The sequence below is a fragment of the Ovis aries genome, chromosome 8 (genome assembly GCF_016772045.2).
Source record: "Ovis aries strain OAR_USU_Benz2616 breed Rambouillet chromosome 8, ARS-UI_Ramb_v3.0, whole genome shotgun sequence".
NCBI lineage: Eukaryota > Metazoa > Chordata > Mammalia > Artiodactyla > Bovidae > Ovis > Ovis aries.
This window is the reverse complement of record NC_056061.1, coordinates 14,114,743-14,140,895: the sequence shown is the minus strand read 5'-3', so window position 1 is coordinate 14,140,895 and position 26,153 is coordinate 14,114,743. Positions and strand designations below refer to the sequence as shown.

General features: G+C 36.4%; 1 protein-coding gene across 4 annotated transcripts in view; it reads left to right on the top strand.

The window, feature by feature from the left end:
• Positions 1-26,153, top strand: part of NKAIN2 (sodium/potassium transporting ATPase interacting 2) — a 1,193,593-nt gene that overhangs the window by 651,793 nt on the left and 515,647 nt on the right. For all 4 annotated transcript variants that reach the window (XR_006060583.2, XM_004011146.6, XM_027972334.3 and 1 more), the window contains exon 3: positions 14,205-14,285. Coding sequence is in view for 3 of the 4 variants with exons in the window: in XM_004011146.6 (XP_004011195.2) it covers positions 14,205-14,285 (81 nt within the window). In the remaining variant the exon portion in view is untranslated. The remainder of the gene's footprint in view (positions 1-14,204; positions 14,286-26,153) is intronic.

The window sequence follows — 26,153 nt, the reverse complement described above, 5'->3', positions numbered from 1 at the left end:
TCTAGGTTGCTTCCATGTCCTGGCTATTATAAACAGTGCTGCAATGAACATTGGGGTACATGTGTCTCTTTCAATTCTGGTTTCCTCAGTGTGTATGCCCAGCAGTGGGATTGCTGGGTCATAAGGTAGTTCTATTTGCAATTTTTAAGGAATCTCCACACTGTTCTCCATAGTGGCTGTACTAGTTTGCATTCCCACCAACAGTGTAAGAGTGTTCCCTTTTCTCCACACCCTCTCCAGCATTTATTGCTTGCAGATTTTTGGTTCGCAGCCATTCTGACTGGTGTGAAGTGGTACCTCATTGTGGTTTTGATCTGCATGTCTCTGATAATGAGTGATGTTGAGCATCTTTTCATGTGTTTGTTAGCCATCTGTATGTCTTCTTTGGAGAAATGTCTATTTAGTTCTTTGGCCCATTTTTTGATTGGGTCATTTTTTCTGGACTTGAGCTGCATAAGTTGCTTGTATATTTTTGAGATTAGTTGTCAGTTGCTTCATTTGCTATTATTTTTTCCCATTCAGAAGGCTGTCTTTTCACCTTGCTTATATTTTCCTTTGTTGTGCAGAAGCTTTTAATTTTAATTAGATCCCATTTGTTTATTTTTGCTTTTATTTCCAGAATTCTGGGAGGTGGATCATAGAGGATCCTGCTGTGATTTATGTCGGAGAGTGTTTTGCCTATGTTCTCCTTTAGGAGTTTTATCGTTTCTGGTCTTACATTTAGATCTTTAATCCATTTTGAGTTTATTTTTGTGTGCGGTGTTAGAAAGTGATCTAGTTTCATTCTTTTACAAGTGGTTGACCAGTTTTCCCAGCACCATTTGTTAAAGAGATTGTCTTTACTCCATTGTATATTCTTGCCTCCTTTGTCAAAGATAAGGTGTCCATAGGTGTGTGGATTTATCTCTGGGCTTTCTATTTTGTTCCATTGATCCATATATTTCTGTCTTTGTGCCAGTACCATACTGTCTTGATGACTGTGCCTTTGTAGTAGAGCCTGAAGTCAGGCAGGTTGATTCCTCCAGTTCCATTCTTCTTTCTCAAGATTGCTTTGACTATTCGAGGTTTTTTGTATTTCCATACAAATTGTGAAATTATTTGTTCTAGCTCTATGAAAAATACCGCTGGTAGCTTGATAGGGATTGCATTGAATCTGTAAATTGCCTTGGGTAGTATACTCATTTTCACTATATTGATTCTTCCAATCCATGAACATGGTATATTTCTCCATCTGTTAGTGTCCTCTTTGATTTCTTTTTTTTTTTTTTTTTTAATTTTTAGTTTTTTATTTTTTAAATTTTAAAATCTTTAATTCTTACATGCATTCCCAAACATGAACCCCCTCTCACCTCCCTCCCCAGAACATCTTTCTGGGTCATCCCCATGCACCAGCCCCAAGCATGCTGCATCCTGCGTCAGACATAGACTGGCGATTCAATTCACATGATAGTATACATGTTAGAATGTCATTCTCCCAAATCATCCCACCCTCTCCCTCTCCCTCTGAGTCCAAAAGTCCGTTATACACAGCTGTGTCTCTTTCCCTGTCTTGCATACAGGGTCGTCATTGCCATCTTCCTAAATTCCATATATATGTGTTAGTAGACTGTATTGGTGTTTTTCTTTCTGGCTTACTTCACTCTGTATAATCGGCTCCAGTTTCATCCATCTCATCAGAACTGATTCAAATGAATTCTTTTTAACGGCTGAGTAATACTCCATTGTGTATATGTACCAAAGCTTTCTTATCCATTCATCTGCTGATGGACATCTAGGTTGTTTCCATGTCCTGGCTATTATAAACAGTGCTGCGATGAACATTGGGGTACATGTGTCTCTTTCAATTCGGGTTTCCTCGGTGTGTATGCCCAGAAGTGGGATTGCTGGGTCATAAGGTAGTTCTATTTGCAATTTTTTAAGGAATCTCCACACTGTTCTCCATAGTGGCTGTACTAGTTTGCATTCCCACCAACAGTGTAGGAGGGTTCCCTTTTCTCCACACCCTCTCCAGCATTTATTGCTTGCAGATTTTTGGATCGCAGCCATTCTGACTGGTGTGAAGTGGTACCTCATTGTGGTTTTGATTTGTTCTTTCATCAGTGTTTTATAGTTTTCTATATATAGGTCTTTAGTTTCTTTAGGTAGATATATTCCTAAGTATTTTATTCTTTTTGCTGCAATGGTGAATGGAATTGCAGAATTGCAGAATCCAACAACACATTAAAAAGATCATACACCATGACCAAGTGGGTTTTATCCCAGGGATGCAAGGATTCTTCAATATCCGCAAATCAATCAATGTAATTCACCACATTAACAAATTGAAAATAAAAGCCATATGATTTTCTCAATAGATGCAGAGAAGGCCTTTGACAAAATTCAACATCCATTTATGAAAAAACTCTCCAGAAAGCAGGAATAGAAGGAACATACCTCAACATAATAAAAGCTATATATGACAAACCCACAGCAAACATTATCCTCAATGGTGAAAAATTGAAAGCATTTCCCCTAAAGTCAGGAACAAGACAAGGGTGTCCACTTTCACCGCTACTATTCAACATAGTTCTGGAAGTTTTGGCCACAGCAATCAGAGCAGAAAAAGAAATAAAAGGAATCCAAATTGTTTATTGGAATTCTTAATATTTTAATGATATGATATAATTTTCCCAACTAAATATGATCAATCCATTATATTGATAATGACTATTACTTTCTTTTCCCCTTCCTTGCTTCCAGAGTTAGTTGCAATAAAAAGTTACTTGAATTGTATCTTTCTCTAGGTATTTAACCTATTTTGACATTTTTAAAACAAATCTGTAAATATTCTAAATGTGCCAATTTCTGTATCCTAGAACTTTATGCAAAAGCTTTTTATTGTTAGAATGTTGGGAATACCCTAAGAACAGGTTGAGACTCATTAAACAAGAATGTTTTTTTCCAGTAAAGACTTTCACAGTAATTACATAAGGCATATAAGTAAAGCAAGAGTCCGACATGTCTGAGCAACTAAGCATAACACATGCCATTCAAGAGATCAGCAAAGGACTGATTCTGGAGCAGCAGTGTAATTGCCCCCCCCCCCAAAAAAAGTGACTCTTAATTTTGAAGATAATTACATTTATTCACAAGTACTTAGGTATTATACTCCTCAGGGTTACATTTCATTGGCAGCTCAGTGGAAGGGAGAAGAGAAGATTTGGATAGGTGTATTAGTTTCCTAGGGCTGCTGTAACAAATTCCCTCAGACTTTGTGAATTAAACCAACAGAAGTTCATTCACTCTCAGTCTAGAGTCCAGATTCTGAAATCAGTATCACTGAGCCCAACTCAAGGCTGATACTATCTACAGAAGCTCTAAGGGGAGATCTAATCCCTGCCTCTTCCAGAGTCTGGGAGCTACAGTGTTCCTTGGCTTGTAACCATGTGAAAGTCATCTTTAAATCTGTTTTGTTCATCATGGAGCTTTCCTAGTAGCTCAGTTGGTAAAGAATCTACCTGAAGTGCAGAAGATCTGGGTTCGATCCCTCTGTTGGGAAGATCCCTTGAAAAAGGGAATGGCTACCCCCTCCAGTATTCTTGCCAGGAGAATTACATCGACAGAGGAGCCTGCCAGGCTAAAGCCCATGAAGTCCCAAAGAGTTGGACGTGACTGAGAAACTAACATTTTCACACTGTTTACGTGTGTAAGATAACCATCTGCCTTCCATTGATGAGGATACCCATGATTTCTTTGAATATTCTACGAATTTTCCAATGTTCATTGAAGGACTGATGTTGAAGCTGAAACTCCAATACTTTGGCCACCTGATTTTAAGAACTGACTCATTTGAAAAGACCCTGGTGCTGGGAAAGAATGAAGGCGAGAGGAGAAGGGGACAACAGAGGATGAGATGGTTGGATGGCATCACTGACTCGATCGACATGAGTCTGAGTAAACTCCAGGAGTTGGTGATGGACAAGGAGGCCTGGTATGCTGTAGTCCATGGGGTTGCAAGGAGTCGGACACGACTGAGTGACTGAACTGAACTGATGATTTCTTTGGGGGCACCCATATAATCCAGGATAATCTCCCCATCTCAAAATATTTAACATTATATCCACAAAGACTATTTATTATTTATTTTTATTTTATTATTTATTTAGCTATATAAAGTAACAAGTAATATTAATAAATTCTGTCATTTTTTGCATGAGAAGTTGGGTACATCAGAGCAACATAAAACAGTATTAGATATATAATTTTTTTTGAATTCACATTTATAATAGTTTTTTTTAAATTCATTCTAATATCATCTTGACTGTGATTTTTAGGTTTCTAGATAACCAGAAACTGAGGCAATTTCATTTTCTTTGGTGTTACTGGGAAATTTCAACACAGGAAAAACCACTGTTATTACAGTTCTTTAACTATGATTTCAAAAAGGAAGAATATCGAAAGAGATGAGTTTTAAATTGTTTGCTGACTGGAAAGAAATGAATGCGCTTTTGTGATGCCATTTCTAGGCACAAGGTGTGATGAATATGTGCCAATAAAACACAAGTTGCCTTTTAATAGATTGAAGATTTTTTTTCCTCTCACGTATTACTTTTAGCTCTATATATTACATCATAAAACTCTTCTATACAAACAGGTATACATGAATAGAATTACTATCTAATTCTTAAACTGCATGAATTTCAGCTTTTAAAAGTGTAGGTTGGTATTTTCTCACTAATTCTTATGTTTTTTTAGCCTTTCAAACCTCTTATTTGCATATGTCAATTAAGATGTTCCTATATAACTTGATTTATTATTATTTCGCTCAAAAGCTCTTTCAATGGAATCCTTCTAGCCTTTGGGCTATAAATATCCTTGTCTGAAATATGTTGCATGAATTGAAAGAAATTAGTTATATACAGGTGTCTTCATGGTGAATGAGTATCATTTTTTTTTCAATCTAAGAGAATTATTTTCCGCTTTTTGTTTCAAGAATAGAATGCCTTTGGGGATTCTGTTTTTATTTGGAGTTGCATAAAATTTAATAGCCATGTTTATATGTTCATTAAAATGATGCCTGTTGGATATTCTAACATTTATAGTCTGTCTTAGAAATAGTCCATTTAAACAAAATATTTTCAGGTATGATTTAATATGTCAAACTGAACTGAAATTTTTTATGCAAAATCCAAATTTATAGGAATTGATCAAAATAGAATAAGAAAAGCACAAAAAGTTTAATGATAATTAGTTGAATAACTTATAGTACATCATTGCATTGCAACATATGTTACAGAATATTCAATGAGATAGTTTAATCAAGTGCAAAAAAATTCAGGTAACAGAATATAGAGAAAGATTCCTGTGGTAACATATATGACTGAAAAATGCACTAATAGAAAAAGTACATATGAAACACACTAAAATGATACGTGATTATATCTAAGCATGGTATTTTTCTCAATTTGCTATATATGATCACAACTTTAAATATTTTCTACAATAAGAAAATTCTAGAACTGAGGGGAAATGTAATCTTATAAAATAAACTGAAAATTATGCAGTCTTTAAAATGTGTCCATAGACATAAAATCACAAGGAAGTGTGAGTATGTAATAGCAGCATTGGTAAAATAGGAAGGTAGAAACCTGCCTTTCTCTTTGATCTGCACTGTAATCTATGATTAAAATTGGATTTTTATCCAATTCTGGCTGATTATCAACTTAATTATAATAGCAGTATATTTTATTTAATGTATTTAGCATGTTTTATTTCTTATAATTGAACGTTTCTATAGCATGAAGTAGATGTAATAGGATTTATGAATTAGGAGAAAGGATTTATATCATAAAGCAGGCAATCCCTGGTCATAATATGATCAAGAATTAGAAAATAAGCTGCTTTATTTGGGCTGCTTTTGTTCTTTTGTATCATAACAATGGATGAGAAAGTGATGAGAATGCCTAGGCAGAATAAATGATGCTATTGTTGAAGATGAAAAAATAAAGCTAAAATAAGGGCTTCTTTTGTGGCTCAGATAGTAAAGAATTCGCCTGTAATGCAGGAGACCTGGGTTCTGTCCCTGGGTCGGGACGATCCTCTGGAGAAGGGAATGGCAACCCCTGCCTGTATTCTTGCCTAGAGAATCCCATGAACTGAGAACCCTGATGAGCTACGTTCCATGGGGTCACAAAGAGTTGGACACAACTGACAAACACTTTCATAATTAAGTTTGAGCAAAAGATGAATATAGTCCAATCATTTTTACCAGGGATATTTATTTTATAAGTATACATGTATCTATGTCTATTAAAGATATTTTCATTGTTAATATTATAACACTTGACTGTTGATAATTCTAAACTGTCAAATAAATGAGCTGTTTTAAAGACATGATTCACTAATCTTAGGAATGCTTATAATGAACTATGATTATGTCACACCCCAGCCTGCTTACCTTACTCACTGTATTTCCAGTACCAAGCTTTCACTTCTCAAACCCTTTCTTTTGTGTTTGGCCATTTAGTTTTGCCCTTACTTTATTCTGAGCAATGAACATTTTCAGCAGCTAGATGAAAGCATCACTTGAAAAGCAGCCGAGCTATGATTTATGATTACATAGACTTATCATTTGGGATTCCCCAGTGGCTCAGGGGTAAAGAATCCATCTACAATACAGGAGTCATAGGAGGTGCTAGTTCGATCCGTGGTTTGGGAAAATCCCCTGGAGAAAGGCACAGCAACCCATTCCAATATTCTTTCCTGGAAAATCCCGTGGACAGAGGAAACTGGCAGTCCTAGTCCATAGGGTCGCAAAGAGTTAGAAACAAGTGAAGCTGCTGAGCACTCAATCTTATCATTTAGGGCTCTCAGTCCTCACAATACATGAATGATCATAGTATTCTCATGAAAATCAAATCTGTAATGGGTATAAGAAGTTCTTCTGAAAATGAAGATTTCCGCCCCCCCATATTGCTGCTCATTCATTGATTGATTACAAAATATTTATTGAATACCTATTTTGTACCAAGAATTAACTTAGAAACTTACGGGTATAAGTATACATAGAAATAGTCTTTTCCCTCAAAGAACTTGTCATTGTGCAAAGGACAAAAAATATGCAAATAATTAGATATAAGACATTTGGAATGAAATTTGAGTAAGCCGGATCTTCAGTTCAGTTCAGTTTAGTCGCTCAGTCGTGTCCGACTGTTTGTGACCCCATGAATTGCAGCATGCTAGGCCTCCCTGTCCATCACTAACTCCCCAGGTTCACTCAGATTCATATCCATCAAGTCAATGATGCCATCCAGCCTTCTCATCCTGTCGTCCCCTTCTCCTCCTGCCCCCAATCCCTCAAAGAATCAGGGTCTTTTCTAATGGGTCAACTCTTGGCATGGGGTGGCCAAAGTATTGGAGCTTCAGCTTCAACATCAGTCCTTCCAATAGACACACAGGAGTGATTTCCTTTAGAATGGACTGGATGGATCTCCTTGCAGTCCAAGGGACTCTCAAGAGTCTTCTCACACACCACAGTTCAAAAGCATCAATTCTTCAGCATTAAGCTTTCTTCACAGTCCAACTCTCACATCCATACGTCACCACTGGAAAAAAACATAGCCTTGACTAGATGGACCTTTGTTGGCAAAGTAATGTCTCTGCTTTTGAATATGCTATCTAGGTTGGTCATAACTTACCTTCCAAGGAGTAAGTGTCTTTTATTTTTTTTTTTTAATTTTAAAATCTTTAATTCTTACATGCATTCCCAAACATGAACCCCCCTCCCACCTCCCTCCCCATAACATCTTTCTGGGTCATCCCCATGCACCAGCCCCAAGCATGCTGCATCCTGCGTCAGACATAGACTGGCGATTCAATTCACATGATAGTATACATGTTAGAATGTCATTCTCCCAAATCATCCCACCCTCTCCCTCTCCCTCTGAGTCCAAAAGTCCGTTGTACACATCTGTGTCTCTTTCCCTGTCTTGCATACAGGGTCGTCATTGCCATCTTCCTAAATTCCATATATATGTGTTAGTAGACTGTATTGGTGTTTTTCTTTCTGGCTTACTTCACTCTGTATAATCGGCTCCAGTTTCATCCATCTCATCAGAACTGAATCAAATGTATTCTTTTTAATGGCTGAGTAATACTCCATTGTGTATATGTACCACAGCTTTCTTATCCATTCATCTGCTGATGGACATCTAGGTTGTTTCCATGTCCTGGCTATTATAAACAGTGCTGCGATGAACATTGGGGTACATGTGTCTCTTTCAATTCTGGTTTCCTCGGTGTGTATGCCCAGCAGTGGGATTGCTGGGTCATAAGGTAGTTCTATTTGCAATCTTTTAAGGAATCTCCACACTGTTCTCCATAGTGGCTGTACTAGTTTGCATTCCCACCAACAGTGTAGGAGGGTTCCCTTTTCTCCACACCCTCTCCAGCATTTATTGCTTGCAGATTTTTGGATCGCAGCCATTCTGACTGGTGTGAAGTGGTACCTCATTGTGGTTTTGATTTGCATTTCTCTGATAATGAGTGATGTTGAGCATCTTTTCATGTGTTTGTTAGCCATCCGTATGTCTTCTTTGGAGAAATGTCTATTTAGTTCTTTGGCCAATTTTTTGATTGGGTCGTTTATTTTTCTGGAATTGAGCTGCAGAAGTTGCTTGTATATTTTTGAGATTAGTTGTTTGTCAGTTGCTTCATTTGCTATTATTTTCTCCCATTCAGAAGGCTGTCTTTTCACCTTGCTTATATTTTCCTTTGTTGTGCAGAAGCTTTTAATTTTAATTAGATCCCATTTGTTTATTTTTGCTTTTATTTCCAGAATTCTGGGAGGTGGATCATAGAGGATCCTGCTGTGATTTATGTCTGAGAGTGTTTTGCCTATGTTCTCCTCTAGGAGTTTTATAGTTTCTGATCTTACATTTAGATCTTTAATCCATTTTGAGTTTATTTTTGTGTGCGGTGTAAGAAAGTGATCTAGTTTCATTCTTTTACAAGTGGTTGACCAGTTTTCCCAGCACCACTTGTTAAAGAGATTGTCTTTACTCCATTGTATATTCTTGCCTCCTTTGTCAAAGATAAGGTGTCCATAGGTGTGTGGATTTATCTCTGGGCTTTCTATTTTGTTCCATTGATCTATATGTCTGTCTTTGTGCCAGTACCATACTGTCTTGATGACTGTGGCTTTGTAGTAGAGCCTGAAGTCAGGCAAGTTGATTCCTCCCGTTCCATTCTTCTTTCTCAAGATTGCTTTGGCTATTCGAGGTTTTTTGTATTTCCATACAAATCTTGAAAGTATTTGTTCTAGTTCTGTGAAAAATATGGCTGGTAGCTTGATAGGGATTGCATTGAATTTGTAAATTGCTTTGGGTAGTATACTCATTTTCACTATATTGATTCTTCCGATCCATGAACATGGTATATTTCTCCATCTATTAGTGTCCTCTTTGATTTCTTTCATCAGTGTTTTATAGTTTTCTATATAAAGGTCTTTAGTTTCTTTAGGTAGATATATTCCTAAGTATTTTATTCTTTTCGTTGCAATGGTGAATGGAATTGTTTCCTTAATTTCTTTTTCTACTTTCTCATTATTCGTGTAGGAATGCAAGGGATTTCTGTGTGTTGATTTTATATCCTGCAACTTTACTATATTCATTGATGAGCTCTAGTAATTTTCTGGTGGAGTCTTTAGGGTTTTCCATGTAGAGGATCATGTCATCTGCAAACAGTGAGAGTTTTACTTCTTCTTTTCCAATTTGGATTCCTTTTATTTCTTTTTCTGCTCTGATTGCTGTGGCCAAAACTTCCAGAACTATGTTGAATAGTAGCGGTGAAAGTGGACACCCTTGTCTTGTTCCTGACTTTAGGGGAAATGCTTTCAATTTTTCACCATTGAGGATAATGTTTGCTGTGGGTTTGTCATAGATAGCTTTTATTATGTTGAGGTATGTTCCTTCTATTCCTGCTTTCTGGAGAGTTTTTATCATAAATGGATGTTGAATTTTGTCAAAGGCCTTCTCTGCATCTATTGAGATAATCATATGGTTTTTATTTTTCAATTTGTTAATGTGGTGAATTACATTGATTGATTTGTGGATATTGAAGAATCCTTGCATCCCTGGGATAAAGCCCACTTGGTAAGTGTCTTTTAATTTCATGGCTGCAATCACCATCTGCAGTGATATTAGAGTCCCAAAAAATAAAGTCAACCACTGTTTCCACTGTTCCCCCATCTATTTCCCATGAACAGATGGGACCGGATGCCATAATGTTTGTTTTCTGAATGTTGAGCTTTAGGCCAACTTTTTCACTCTCCTCTTTCACTTTCATCAAGAAGCTTTTTTGTTCCTCTTCACTTTCTGCCATAAGGGTGGTGTCATCTGCATATCTGAGGTTATTGATATTTCTACAGGCAATCTTGATTCCAGCTTGGGCTTCTTCCACCCCAGCATTTCTCATGATGTACTCTGCATATAAGTTAAATAAACAGGGTGACAATATATACAGCCTTGGCATACTTCTTTTACTATCTAGAACCAGTCTGTTGTTCCACGTCCAGTTCTAACGGTTGCTCCTGACCTGCATATAGGTTTCTCAAGAGGCAGGTCATGTGGTCTAGTATTCTCATCTCTTTCAGAATTTTCCACAGTTTATTGTGATCCACACAGTCAAAGGCTTTGGCATAGTCAGTAAAGCAGAAATAGATGTTTTTCTGGAACTCTCTTGCTTTTTCTTGATCCAGCGGATGTTGGCAATTTGATCTCTGGTTCCTATGCCTTTTCTAAAACCAGTTTGAACATCTGGAAGTTCACGGTTCACGTATTGCTGAAGCCTGGCCTGGAGAATTTTGAGCATTACTTTACTAGCATGTGAGATGAGTGCAATTGTGCGGTAGTTTGAGCATTCTTTTCACAGCTATTTGTAAGGCCTCCCCAGACAGCCATTTGCTTTTTTGCATTTCTTTTCCAAGGGGATGGTCTTGATCCCTGTCTCCTGTACAATGTCACGAACCTCATTCCATAGTTCATCAGGCACTCTGTCTATCAGATCTAGGCCCTTGATCTATTTCTCACTTCCACTGTATAATCATAAGGGATTTTATTTAGGTCATACCTGAATGGTCTAGCGGTTTTCCCTACTTTCTTCAATTTGAGTCTGAATTTGGTAATAAGGAGTTCATGATCTGAGCCACAGTCAGCTCCTGGTCTTTTTTTGTTGACTGTATAGAGCTTCTCCATCTTTGGCTGCAAGGAATATAATCAATCTGATTTCGGTGTTGACCATCTGGTGATGTCCATGTATAGAGTCTTCTCTTGTGTTGTTGGAAGAGGGTGTTTGCTATGACCAGTAGGTTCTCTTGGCAAAACTCTATTAGCCTTTGCCCTGCTTCATTCCGCATTCCAAGGCCAAATTTGCCTGTTACTCCAGGTGTTTCTTGACTTCCTACTTTTGCATTCCAGTCCCCTATAATGAAAAGGACATCTTTTTTGGGTGTTAGTTCTTAAAGGTCTTGTAGGTCTTCATAGAACCATTCATCTTCAGCTTCTTCAGTGTTACTGTTTGCGGCATAGACTTGGATTAGTGTGATATTGAATGGTTTGCCTTGGAAACGAACAAAGATCATTCTGTCATTTTGAGATTGCATCCAAGTACTGCATTTTGAACTCTTTTGTTGACCATGATGGCTACTCCATTTCTTCTAAGGGATTCCTGCCCGCAGTAGTAGATATAATGGTCATCTTAATTAAATTCACCCATTCCTGTCCATTTTAGTTCACTGATTCCTAGAATGTCGACCTTGACTCTTGCCATCTCCAATTTGCCTTGATTCATGGACCTAACACTCCAGGTTCCTATGCAATACTGCTCTTTACAACATTGGACCTTGCTTCTATCACCAGTCACATCCACAGCTGGGTATTGTTTTTGCTTTGGTTCCATCTCTTCATTCTTTCTGGAGTTATTTCTCCACTGATCTCCAGTAGCATATTGGGCACCTACAGACCTGGGGAGTTCCTCTTTCAGTATCCTATCATTTTGCCTTTTCATACTGTTCATGGGGTTCTCAAGGCAAGAATACTGAAGTGGTTTGCCATTCTCTTGTCCAGTGGACCACATTCTGTCAGAACTCTCCACCATGACCCGCTCGTCTTGGGTAGCTGATCTTATTGGATCATAAAGGAGGGATACATCATTTCCAACTGGGTATCACTCAAGAGATGATACTTATATTGACCTCTGAAGAAAAATAGAATATTGATATGTGGTAAGAGGAGTATTAGGAAAAAGAAAAATTACTAAAGGATAAAGAATAACACAAAATGGCTCAGAGGTAAGAAATATCTCTCCACGTACATGGAAGAGTAGCAGTCCAATACATACGTAAGTCACAATGGCTTGAAGAATGAACTGAAACGTGTCTGAAAGATAACATGGTACAATATTCATGGAGGTCCTTGAACTGTAAAAGAAAGATTTTGGAACTTACTGTATAAATAATGGGAGTCATTGGTATTTATTTAGCAGAGAAATGATGTAGAAGCCTCTTGTTTCATCTTTTTTTTTTTTTTAATCACACCTGCTGCTCTCTGTGTTTATAGTACCCTCCCATGGTAGTCCTTGCAAACTCTGATTCACTTATTTGGTAAAATCCATAAGTTATCTTGGTTCACCTCTAATGGAAGGTGTTTCAACTCTTCTGTTAAACTTCACAGGACTACCTCTTCTCAGAATACTTTACACACTTTTGCTATCTTTCTTCCTTAAGTTCAGACTAGTCAGACTTTATTTTGGGGGGCTCCAAAATCACTGCAGATGGTGATTGAAGCGATGAAATTAAAAGACGCTTACTCCTTGGAAGAAAAGTTATGAACAACCTAGATAGCATATTTAAAAGCAGAGACATTATTTTGCCGACTAAGGTCCTTCTAGTCAAGGCGATGTTTTTTCCAGTAGTCATGTATGGATGTGAGTGTTGGACTGTGAAGAAGGCTGAGCACTGAAGAATTGATGCTTTTGAACTGTGGTATTGAAAAAGACTCTTGAGAGTCCCTTGGACTGCAAGGAGATCCACCCAGTCCATTCTGAAGGTGATCAGCCCTGGGATTTCTTTGGAAGGAATGATGCTAAAGCTGAAGTACTTGAAGGTGGCCAGTACTTTGGCCACCTCATGGGAAGAGTTGACTCATTGGAAAAGACTCTGATGCTAGGAGGGATTGGGGGCAGGAGGAGAAGGGGACGACAGAGGATGAGATGGCTGGATGGCATCACTGACTCAATGGATGCGAGTCTGAGTGAACTCCGGGAGTTGGTGATAGACAGGGAGGCCTTTTGTGCTGCGATTCATGGGGTCGCAAAGAGTCGGACATGACTGAGCGAATGAACTGAACTGAACTGAATTGAACTGATACATCTTTTTATGATTCTTGTATAAGAAGCATCTCTTCTGATCTGCTTCCTTTACTTGCCTTGAACTCAGGAAGAATGTATCATTGGTCTTTTATCCCCATTGTCTTTCTAGCATGTTGCTAAAGAGGGGCTTAATAAATTTTAGCTAACTGAATGCTCAGGACTGTGTCTTGGTAAGAAAATTTTGTCATTGACAAAGACAGTACCCTGAATATGACAACAGAATAGAATTAGAGATAATAATTAGATGGTCACTATAATGGGGGATATCAAGAGGATAAACTAAGATGAAAAAGATAAATGGAAAAAAAGATACCAAAGAGAGAAAGATGATTAGATGGGACAGAGATATGAAAACTGATTTGAAGATGACGCTAGCTAACTTGGGGAAAGGTTACATGTTATCAAGCATTGAGTTGATCTTGCTAAAGGAAAATAAGAGTTCTCTTTTTGAAGGATTGTAGTTGATACATCTATTCAGGCATTATTTTTTTAATGTCTAGAAACCATAACCGTTCCCCCTGAAAACAGAAATGTGGGCTGCTATCTATTTTGTCTAAAAAAAAAAATGAAGACATTATCGCTAAGCTAGTTTGAGTTGTAACACTATAGTTCATAACAGTGAGGGGAAAAAAAATCAAACTAGAGATAAATGTACATCTCATCCTGTTTCTTAGACAGAAGTGATATCTAATATTCCCCATTAATCTTTAAGATTTGGTGTTCAAAAGTTCAAGTTCTATTTAAATCTTACTCAGCTGATTTAAAATTAATTATGTTATTTCTCTCTTGCTTTTCTACAGTATGCTGTCTGGCTAGTCCTCTGGGTTACGTGGAATGTGTTTGTTATCTGCTTCTATTTGGAGGCTGGGGACCTCTCAAAGGTAATTTGCCATCTGATTTGCCTGAGTCATCAGTTGTGTGTTAACAAGCCTCTTCCTAAGTAAGGCAGGCTTACCCTGCTTTTGTCACTTAGATGCACCTCATACGAAGGTAAATCGAAAGCTGTCCTCATCTATCTCTCTGCATTTCTACAATCAAAGAAATATTTCAGTGTGTCACAAAAATGCCATTTATTACTCTAAGCAAGCTAAAGTAAAATATTGATTACTACAATAAGAATGTGTACTTTTAAAACATTGACTCATGAGTGAGTTCTGAAGCAGAGTAGGAATTTTATCAAAAGTAAGATCTTGAAGGTTTTCTGAAATCACTTAGTTTGCTTCTTATTCTGCTGAAGACTTACCTAATTAGACCCCAATAGCAATGTAATAATTCAAATAATTAATGAGTTTTAGTTGAATAAGATTGTTACCAGAGGGATATAATTTATCACAGAAATGAATGAAATAAATATTTTGTTCCAAAACAGTCTCGGAAAGACTTAAAATACTTATATTTTCATCCAGGTTTCATTTTGTGCTGTACTTCTTTGAGTGCGTGTATGTTTCTGTATTTGCATGTGTGTCTTGCTATTATATTTCTAACATAAATGCCTTTACTATTGAAATAGTGCAGTTTGTACATCTCCAAAACCATCATCCTTCTTCTATTGAATGCAGTTAACAGCAAATAAGTCAAATAAGATCATCCACTCAAAACAGTAGCAAATCCTACTTGAGGCACTGGAGAGAGTTCTAAACTTGTAAATTTTCATAATTATTTTAAAAGAGATTATAAAAATGTTCTTTTACTTCTCTATTGCTTAGAGCAGAAAGACGATGCAAAGATGTTGACACTTTTAAAACCCAGAGAGGACAACCTGCTTTAAAAGGCTAAAAGAGCTGAAAGTGGCCAGGAACTCTGTTCACAGGGCTAGATACCTTGATGCGTGGGGGATGGGGTCATGGTAATTCACATTTCTAATCTCGCATACAGGCACTTCACAAAGCTCTTTGAGCATTTTCAAGTCTGTTTGTTTATTATTTAACTATGATCCTGAGTATAAATAATCTTGATTTTTTTTTTTTTTTACGAAAGCAAATGATGAAAGATAAGAGGGTGACACTATCATATGAGATAGACCCCAGGCTTCTGGAACCTGTAGTTTTAGGATCATGTTTAGGACAAGTTCTCACTGGGACCCTGTGCTGTATCTGCCCTGGTGGATGGCGTTTCTGTGATTCTCACCAGGCATCATACTCCACACTCCTGGCAGCAGGCGGGCCTTTCCTGAACATGTCGTGACCAATGAAAACGAATTATTCAGGTGACTCTCAGAAGGACACTTAATTTTCTGCTTAAAGTTCACATTTCTTTCAGGCCAGAAAAGCATGCATGCTTCCCAGGACTTGAATTCCTTGCCCAATTTATACACATTGCTGTAAAATGTAATTTCTTCAAAGAGATTCCTCACTAAAATGACTTTCAATGACATTTTCAATGAAATAATCACCTTAATCATTGGAAGACAGGTAGTTAGGCGTATTGGCTAAGCAAGATGATCTCTCAGATTTGAGAGTTTGTTTAATATTAATAGAGGAGAGGTGTGAACCAGGCTGGCTGCACAAATGTTGTGTAATTTTGCTTCCCACTCCACATGATGACTGTAGGCACTGGATAAAGCTTGTGATCTCATGACCTTGGACGTGGGCATTGGAATTGAAGTGAGGGTATATCCTAAAACAGCGTTCCAGAGAGTTGAAACCCAAGTTATTAAGAATTCTGCTAATGCACACAGGCAGGTAACAGCTGTCCCTTGGCAGTGAAGCAGTTAATAATATTTTTTTCTTTTCATCTTATAAACCAAGGCTAGACTCTGCAGAGCACATGAAAATTTAATAATTTCCTTTTAACAAATAATCTAAAGGAAAACTATAAAGGGCACAGTTATATTGTTATCTGTTCTGAGTTTTTCCTCCCTTTTCCTGCTCAAAGGGCTTGAGAAAGATGTATTTATGCCATTTAATTCTTTAGCTTCTGCAACTGCCTCACATTCTTCAAGTAATAGAGTGCCAGAAGGAAGCAATGGTGATTGAAAAATGTACAGATATATGAAAGCTCAAAAATGGGGCTCCTGAAACTGCTGATAATACTTAGGTTATAGAATATAAATGGCTTTATTCCTTCACCTCCCCCCAAAAATTGTTTGACCATATGAATGGGTCAGATTGTTTGAGGCTGAAAGACAAACATGAGAAATAAAATCAGGGAGGACATTCTGTGGTCTTTATGTATGTGAGAGAGTGTGTTTATTTCCATAAAGCATTTTGTAAAGGAGTTAATTCTTCATAATGAATATTGATAAGAAATAATACAAAGTAGTACAGAATTAAGGCAAACTCGAGTTACCCATTAGAGTTTAGAATTTTGTGTTTTCTTATTCCAGTGTCTTTTCTACTTTTTATGCTAAACTATCTGCCATGTACTTATGAGAGAAACAGATATTAGTGTCATTAATGAATACCTTCAGGAATGAAATGACTTAATTATAATAATATGATACACACGGCTGAATGGGTTGGTCTTCCGTTTTCTTTGTATCCATAATTGTATAGACAATATTTTTCCCATCAAAAATTCTGTGTAAATCCAACATCATTATTACAATATGAATTAATATATTTTTATTATTATCCCCATGAGATATAAGCAAAAATAAAACAAATCAATCAGAGAAAGTTCTTTTTAAAAATTTTATCTCAATGATATTAATAAAACATTGTAAATGTCATATAAACCAACACTTAATATGGTAGGAACAAATAAACATATAGCTTACATAAAAACCATTTCTAAACATTTACGTTGTATAATAACTGATTTCTGCACTATTTATATTAATGGTTTAGGTATTAGTGTTGTGACTAAATATTCTGAGGGCTTCCCTGGTGGCTCAGATGGTAAAGCATCTGCCTGCAATGCAGGAGACCCAGGTTTCATCCCTGGGTCTTGAAGATCCCCTGGAAAAGGAAATGACAACCCCCTGGGAAAGTCCCAAGGACAGAGAAGCCTGGCAGGCTACAGTCCATGGGGTCACAAAGCGTCAGACACAACTCAGAGACTAAACCACCACCAAATATTCTGAAACACCATACAGTTTGTTACTTCCTAGGATGATATTTTAATATATGCTCTATTAATGAGACAGAGATGGCATTAATTTTTAACCTAAAATGTTTGCTAACTTTGTAGGCAACTGCCTTTGAGCATTAAATGTGACCTGGACTATTAGACTAATAGTTTCGTGAATTCCTCAGGTAGCTTAGTCTGATTATTTTATGGGATTATTTTGGTCAGTTGTGATTTTCTTGCTCACATGTCAAATAGAAATGGAACTAATTCCAGTTGTTAACCAAATTGAGTTATTTTGAAGAAAGAGATCTGCTATTCTATAGTTAACTTCAAAGTGCCTTGTTAGAAGGAAAACACATAATATGTGTTCACTTACTAGCTTCATCACCTGGGAAAATGAAATTTATGAAATGATTTTCAAATAGTTATACTCAGGAAAACAATATTAGTGCTCTCCTGATACCTGCAAAGAAAACTGTATTCTGTTGGATGTGTCACAGTTATAAATTATTCTTAGGCTGAAATTATATCTTAACACTTTTATTTATGTGACTATCTTGAGATCTCAGTTTCTATTTTGGTCGTTTATGGGCACCAGCAGTGAAAGATAAACCCTTTATCTTTAGAAATAAAATAATTTCCTTACAGATCATGAAATGTAACCAAAGGATTATTTTACACTTAAAACAATCCGATTTGTTTGTATTTAGCCCTTTGATAATGTGGATGCAGGTATATATCTCATGTTTCATTGTATTACCAGAAACTTATCTTGTTAGACATGACCAAAGCAATAAATTATACTTAATGAATGCTTTTAATTAGCAGTGTCTAGAAAGCTGTAAGGTTTTAGTAATTCTGATAGTTGCTTTTGCTATTTAGGTATAAATTTTCATTTAAAATGTCGATATATAAAAAAGCTATGTAAAAATATGGCCTATTTAAGCTTTGAAGAATAAAATTGCACTCCTGCAAACAAAAGCTATGGGAAGAGAATAAAACCTGTCATATACTGTAGGCAATAGGGAACAAATCCTAAAAACCAGTTGCAAGTGCTCTGTGAAATGAAGTGCTATTGCATCAATCCCAGGTTCATTCCTTTTATTAAAACATGAATTATTCATTTAAAGAGGTATCTGATATTTGGATATTTTCTGCTGAATGAAATCAATGCTTGTATCAAGATTTGCTTTTAGGATTTCATATGGGAAAAGGTGGTATGGAGAGTCTCATAATTATTTTTTAATTTGAATTAATGATATTCAAAAAGTAAAATACCTGTTCACTTACTAATAAAACAAGAATACCTCTGCTAATTGATTTAAGACTAAGTTTAATAAATATCAAGATGACAGTTCATTGGATTCATATTTTTCTCTTGCTTTTCTTAAAATGCATACAGTCTAAGAAATTATGAGTTAAAATGAAATATAAAAATTATTTCCCAAATCATCACAATAGATTTTGCTTTTAGATGTAGGATAAATGTCCTACATGTTATCAAGAATTGCATATAGTATAATTTTCACCCAAATAGAAAGGAACTAGCTGCCTCTGTTCTCTTGTTTCCTATTGTAATTCAGTAAATTAAACTGCTTACTTTCCTAGTTCCACAATTCTCTTTTGTTTGCTTACTCGTTCCACTTCCTTCTAAGGCCCTAAAGCAAGGAATAAGGTCTTTGGATCTTTCTCCTTCTCTGTTTACTTTCTTTCACTTGAAAATGCAATTTACTGTCATAATTTAAAGTATCATCTCTACACATGTATCTGCCAGATCTATATCTTCAGTCCTGACCTTGTTGCTAAGTTAAGGTCCCACATCTCCAACTTTCTGCTTGTGTCATGTCAATTCCATTGTCACCTTAAATTCAACATGTCCCAAAGCATTTATCATCATCCCCCAAAAATCCGACTTCCTTAATTTACTTCTTACTCAGAGAAGAAAAGAAAAGCAAATTGTTTTCCAAAATATGAATAAAAGAGGAAATGAATTGTTTTGTGTTGGGAGGGCTATAGCAATCTTTTTAGATTGACCATGAGATGAAGCAAGAAGTGCATGTTATTATTCTTCATATAGTCTTTTTATGTGTGTGTGTGTGTGTGTGTGTGTGTGTGTGTGCGCGTGTATTATAAACTTTGGACAATAACAATTCAAAAACAGTAGAGGGGTGCTGATGGAATGATACTTTGTATTAGTAACCGCCCCTAAAGAGATGAATTGACCTTTAGAAGATGCTGTATTCTCTGGGGGCATTTGCTAATTCTGGCTGGGGTAGAAGTGCTGAGTTCAGGCTTCAAACCCATAGAAGGCTGTTTCTGGACTGTGTATAAATCAGCACAGCTTTAAAGGAGAGGACCTCAAGCACATGATCAGTTTTCTTCTTTTCAGAAAAAACAATTTTCTTCTTTTCAGGCAATGAGAACTAAGATAATCCATTAGTAGCAAACATTCAATAACAAATTCCTATGCGATGATGTTCTTATTTGTTCATGGAACATGCTTTGCATTTACAGATTAGATTACCTTTAAGCAGAGCACAGAGAAGTTCTCTGGTTTCTGACTTCCTTTTAAGCAGGGATCCCAGTGTAGATTGTGATGTGTGTACATATGAAGATTTATTACTTAACACTGACTCCACCCAAGGTGTCAAGTGAAGCAAAAAACTGGATTACCAAGAGCTCTGGTGAGAATTTATACTTAACTTCATTTTTAATACCCAAAGTATATATATTCATTTTATGGCAAAATTCTTCCCAAAACCTCCCTGTATCTTTGTCCATGGTTGAGATGACTAGACCATGAAAGGCCCTATATCTAATACTACTTTATTTGCATATTTATTTTAAAATTATAATTGAATTTCTAGAAGATGAGGAGCCTTATTCCCAGGGTATTGAAAAACTTTTATGCTCCATAAGGCTCTCACTGAGAGCTACAAAAATATCTGAGAATTCCCACTTGGATTTCTACCTTCTTTACTCTCGTGGTTAAAACAATGTAAACCATTTCACAGTTCTACCATTTTTTCTAATATCTGAGTTGCTTTTTGTTTCTCTGCAAGAACTAGATGGCTATATGGTTTTGATGGCTCCAGGAAGTTAACTGTTCTCATTTGTACTTCCTTACTTTGATGTCATTCCTCTTCAAGGCAAGAAGGATATCCCTGATTCACTAGGTGAAGTTTCCAAATGTTAAGTATGAAGAATAAAAGCACAGAGATTAATATTTCAAGATAGTATCCTGCTGGAAATAAAAGAAAGCAGATACAAATGTGGTCTAAGCAAGTGCCATTCTGTTTGTCTCAAAGCCTAATTAGAGATCATTCTAGAACATCAATTTTTATTCTATGCCACATTAAAGCAACTCTGCTTTTTATAGATTTATTATTCACAGAGCCATGTAAAAAAGAAAAGAACCTGCTTCCATTAAGAGTTCTAAGGCTTTACATTTAGAAATATTTAAAGTTAAAAAAAAAAGAAAACAACTGTATTTTTTTTAAACCCTGGAGTAACTTGTCTAGATTAGAATGACCTCATATGAAGTGGGCTCTCAGATCCTAAAGTAGTGAGAGAATTGATTTGAGAATTATGTCCAGTTCAGCATGGTGCACCCCAGCCCCTCATGTGCTACCAGTCTGTGATAACCTTATCAAAGTCCCCTGATTCACTGTAAACCATCATCCTAACATAACCCTTGGAACACATTTGGCAGCTAAATTGGGATTGACGGTTGCCAAATTAGCTTTGGAGGGCAGAATGTCAATCGCTTTGTCTGTGAATTCACTCAGGGACAATGGATGCTTTGATGAACTGTGGGAAATTATATAAAAACACAACTCAAAGGATATTAAATAGTGAAATAAATCAATTTTTTCTGCTTCTAGCATCCAAGGTTATTGGCCAGAGAGAGCAATAAGTGACTATTTTCCATGCCTTTCATATGGTAACAAATCTTCTCTATTCTGTCCTGTAGTTACAATTTACATGGAAAAGGCAGTTGAAGTTTTGGCTTGTAGTTCAGTTCACTACAGGTAACCAACAAGCAATGTTTGGTAAACACTGTTATTAAATGTAAAGCAATATGAAGAAAGTAAGACTATTTAATAAATCTGTACTGTTTGAGAACTGCATGAAGAAATTTTGAAATATTGAAGTTGCTTTTCATTCCAACATAGCACTCAAAGTGTTACTCCCGCTCTTCCTCTTTATAGATTTGTTTTCCACACTTAAAAAAGCAAAATGTGTATACAGCCTGACGCATCCAGAAAAACAGCTTAGAAGGGTAAAAAGAGGAGGATGATTCACTAATAAACAGCCATTTATAGAATTATAATTAGATTTTTTTTTCCCTTCATTAGCACGTGTAACCTGCTAGAGGAATGCATCTAATGGTAATTGGAGGACTCTAGGGTTTTCACACTCACAGGTAGTGTAATATATAAAACTGAAGTAATTAAGAGGTATTTCAAAAAATGTCATATATTTCATAGTGCAAAAACTAGGCATTTTGTAGTGAAGTAGCTGCTGATACTGTAAAGACACTCTGTCCCTTTTCCACTCTGCCAGAAAAACCTCTAGTGACAGGTCCTCAAATCTTGTATTTGATGAATCACAAGTGAGAATGAGTTTGGTGCTCTCAATTAGTCCCAAGAGGGGAACCAATATCTCACAGTTTGGCACACTCAACAATTGCTCTTGAAGAGAGCTGCAGCTAGCCGGATACTCCAAGGGGCTGCGGTCCTCCTGGAGGTGGGCCCAGTACCACAGATTCAGCAGGCAGCCTGCAGCTTGGATGGACTCAAACTTTTGCACTGGGTTTTATGAGCACTGAGATTAATCCATTAGGCATTTTGTATATCCAGACCCCCTTCTACTCACTTTTTAAAGCGTTTGGATTGTATGTTAACTGTGGCGTCATAGTGTGAGGCGTAATGAGTCCAATTCTTCTTGTCCTCTTGCTTCCTGTTTCTTTCTTCTCAATAGAAAAAAAGCTGAGTTTATTATTACCAAATAGCCAAATAATTAGGACTGCTGGGTCTTTTTTTCCTCCTAAGTTATTCTTCAGAAAATGTAAAGCCAGAAGCACAGCTTTGAAAGCAAAGATAGCAGAATATTATCTAATGAATGGGAATGAATACTGTAAAAACCATAAGGAATTAATGGCTTATGAAATAATGATGAGAGCACTTCACTGCAGTCTGCTAACCTTGGAAAGATGGGCCCTCAGTCTATGACTCATTCCATCGTTTATTAAGAATGCATTAAGAACAGGATTCTTTCAGAAAACTGAGAAAGGAAAAAAAGTAAACATGTCATAAATGTGATATATCAGAGTTATAACACTTTCTGAGTTTAGATCTCTTTGCTGGTTGTAAGCATTTTATTTTCTAAATGATCCCATCCTTTTGAGTATTGCATAAGATCAAATCTCTCTATAGGGACAAAAGTGTCATGATCCCATTTGGAAAACATTATCAAATAGTAAAGTGAAAATAAAAATGAAGCACAAACTCTAGTATTTTCCCTGATAACTATGGAATTACTAAATTTGAAGACATATGAAGATTGAAAAAGGAGGGGAAGAAGATAATTGCAAAATTAACAAAGGAGAAACTGAAATTTATTGGTAGTGGCAAAGTAATGTAAATGATTATATAAAGTATTATTAATGAAAGAAATGTGGCTTCAGTATTTCATATTTTCACAGAGTATTTTGCAATCTAAAATTTTTATTTGACCATGTTTCAGAACAAATTTCAAGGTATGCTCTCTTAGAATGTGTTGGAAGAAAAACAACATGAAAAGACAAGACTTGGAGTAGCATATGCAGGCAGGCAGTCTGTGACATCTCTCACCTCTCGAATCTCCAGGGACTGTTGAATCTGCGTTTATTTTTCCTGCAGCTGTCCACTCACTAGAGAGTTGCCCTTCCAAGAGCGAGAAAAACCAGTCTTTCAGACTCACTAGAATTGCTGTCCTTAGGATTTTTAATGATTTTTTGTTTTTCTTAATTGCTAAACTGCTTAAAAGAGAGGAAACTCAAGTTTACTTCAAGCTGAAATGAGGAAAAAACTTACATGTTTTAGAAAATATTTTAAAAATATGCTAATATGTATAAAAGACTTTGCATTATTTTTTCTGTATTTTCAGCATAAAACCCCAATTTAGGTTTCAAAATTACACACATCTAAATCACTGGCAAATATTATTCTGTACCATTATTCTATTTTTATCCAGCCTTTATTTTAATTTCTATATCTTATTAATATACTCCCCTTAAAATTAAATAATAGATTTTTATTAAAATATTTGAGTGTCACAGGTTGATTTTTCTATTTGAACTTGAAACAGTATAAATATAAAATAACTCATTTTTCTCAGCTTTCTGAAAATGTATGAGGTTGGGACATTATTTTAAGCACAGAGAGACTTTGAATAAGCTAAGAATTATATGATCTAATTTCTATTTATGAAATGTCACCATGGATGTTGCAAAAATACTCTGTAAGGGGACAAGAGTGGCAAAATGGAAATCAGTTTGGATACTTTTACATGTAAGTTGCAGATGCTTTTGGACTGGATTGGCGAGATAGCAGTGGTGATAGTGGATATGTGTATGTGGGTGCCATTTAAGATGAGATCTAGTTGTGTTCTTGATATGATACGAGGTTAAGATAACAGGATTTGCTAAAGCTCCTTTGCAGGGTGTAGGAAGAGAATGGTCAGGATTGGCTTTCAGGCTTGTAGTCTGAGCCATTTGGAGATTCTGGTATTTCCATTTATTGAGCTGGAAGCAGACAGAGGACAGATAGGAAAGGAGGAAGAATATGTGCAGAACCAGTTACTCTATTTTGTCCACATTATATCAGAACTTCCCACTAGACATCCTAAGTAAACAGTAAGATGTGAGTCTTGTACTCAAAAGAGGTACTGAATCATAGACATAAATTTGAGTCATCAGTATATAAATGAACTTTAAAGGCACAGGAAAGAATGAAATCTCTTAAAAAAGACAGAGAAAAGAAGAGAGCTAAACACTTAAAGACTGTTCTTCAGGGCTTTAAACTTCATAGCTCCAGCAGAGAAGGATCCAGAAAAAGAGACCAAGGGGAAATGGACTGTGAAGTAAGAAGTCAGGAGACTTTAGTGTCCTAGAGGTTAGGTTAAAAAAAACCAAGATGGAGGGAAGACAAATTGTGATAAGAATGAGGACTGAAAACTGAATATGAAATATGGCAAGATGGAAGCTACTCTTGACTTTGCATACAGTGACTTTGTGGACAAATAGTAAAGAAAGCTTTATGAAAGGCTGTGAGGGGAGGAATCAAAGACAGTAAAGCAACTACTTCAAGGACTTTTGGCTATGAGAAGCAGAGAAATAGAGCTACAGCAAAAGAAACAGGGTAGTCTAGGGTTTGTTTGCGTTTATATGTTTTGTTGAGTGCAGATATTGGAGAGTATTTGTATGCCAGTGGAAACAGCCTACTGAGAGGGAGAAACTCATTGATGTAAGAGCTATCGTAAGTTCTTCAGCAGCTGAGAGAAGACAGGATCCAGGGCTGAAGTGAAGGATTTGACCTTACACAGAACAGGGACAATGCGTCCACTACAAGGAGAAAATGTTAGCTGACAGGTATACATGCAGGCAATCTGGTAGATTTGGGGGTGAGACAGTAAATTCTCTTTTAATTGCTTCAGTATGCTTCAGTAAAATAAGAGGCATGAGTCATCGATTTGATTAGTAAAGGGGTAAGGAGTCAGGTTTTTAGAAAAAAGGGGAAAATGTATATGAATGGAGTGACCCAGGAAAATGGACTTACCATTGATTTTCTAATAATAGTGATACAGATATGCTGAGCCATCAGCATGGGTGAAAAGGGTTACTGATGACCTACAGAACTTATAGATGCCTGCTAGTTAAGGTTTAACAGCAGTGCTGTAAGCCAATACCCATCTGCCTGTAACCATTACTGATTTAACACTGTGCTCTTTTGCACCAATTAAGCAAATGAGACTCAGAGAACTGACTACTTACTGAATAAGCTTTTTCAGCATCAGTTTTCTGTGTTCATTCTTTGCATCCGAGATTTTCTGTCATGTTTGTTTTTAAACAAGTTGCTAGTAATTAAACAGCAAATTTAAAGTGTCCTAACATAGATACAAATTAGAAATTGGGACAACATGTTATGTGCAAAGATGCATTATATATATGTACATACACACACATCTATCTGAAAATATATATATATGGAAATACATATATAGGGAAAATATATATAGAGAAAATATATATATAGGGAAAATATCTGATAGCAACCTAAATATCCAACACTAAGAGAATATTTTAATGTTATGTATTACTTATATGTAGCTTATTTTACCATCTTTTCAAAATCAGAGAAATAATAATTCTAAAGCTATAATAATAAAGATATCCTGTACGAAAGCATTTAACACAATGACGTGCAAGGCATCCTCTAAAAAGACTTCTGCTGGGTCCTCCCTGCTTCTGTGTGCCATACAGCCTCTTCTCCAGCCTGCTCCCTTCTCCTGTTCCTCAACCCTCCAGGCATATTTTTGTCTCAGTTCCTTATTCCATTGCATTTCCTCTGCCCAGAGCCTTGTTCCTCAGACTTTCTCATGGCCCACAGCTCCTTCTCTTCACAGACCTCCAGTTAAAGGCCACTTCTTCAAAAAGATCTTGAACTATTTTGCCTAAAATGACTCCTGCATTTCTC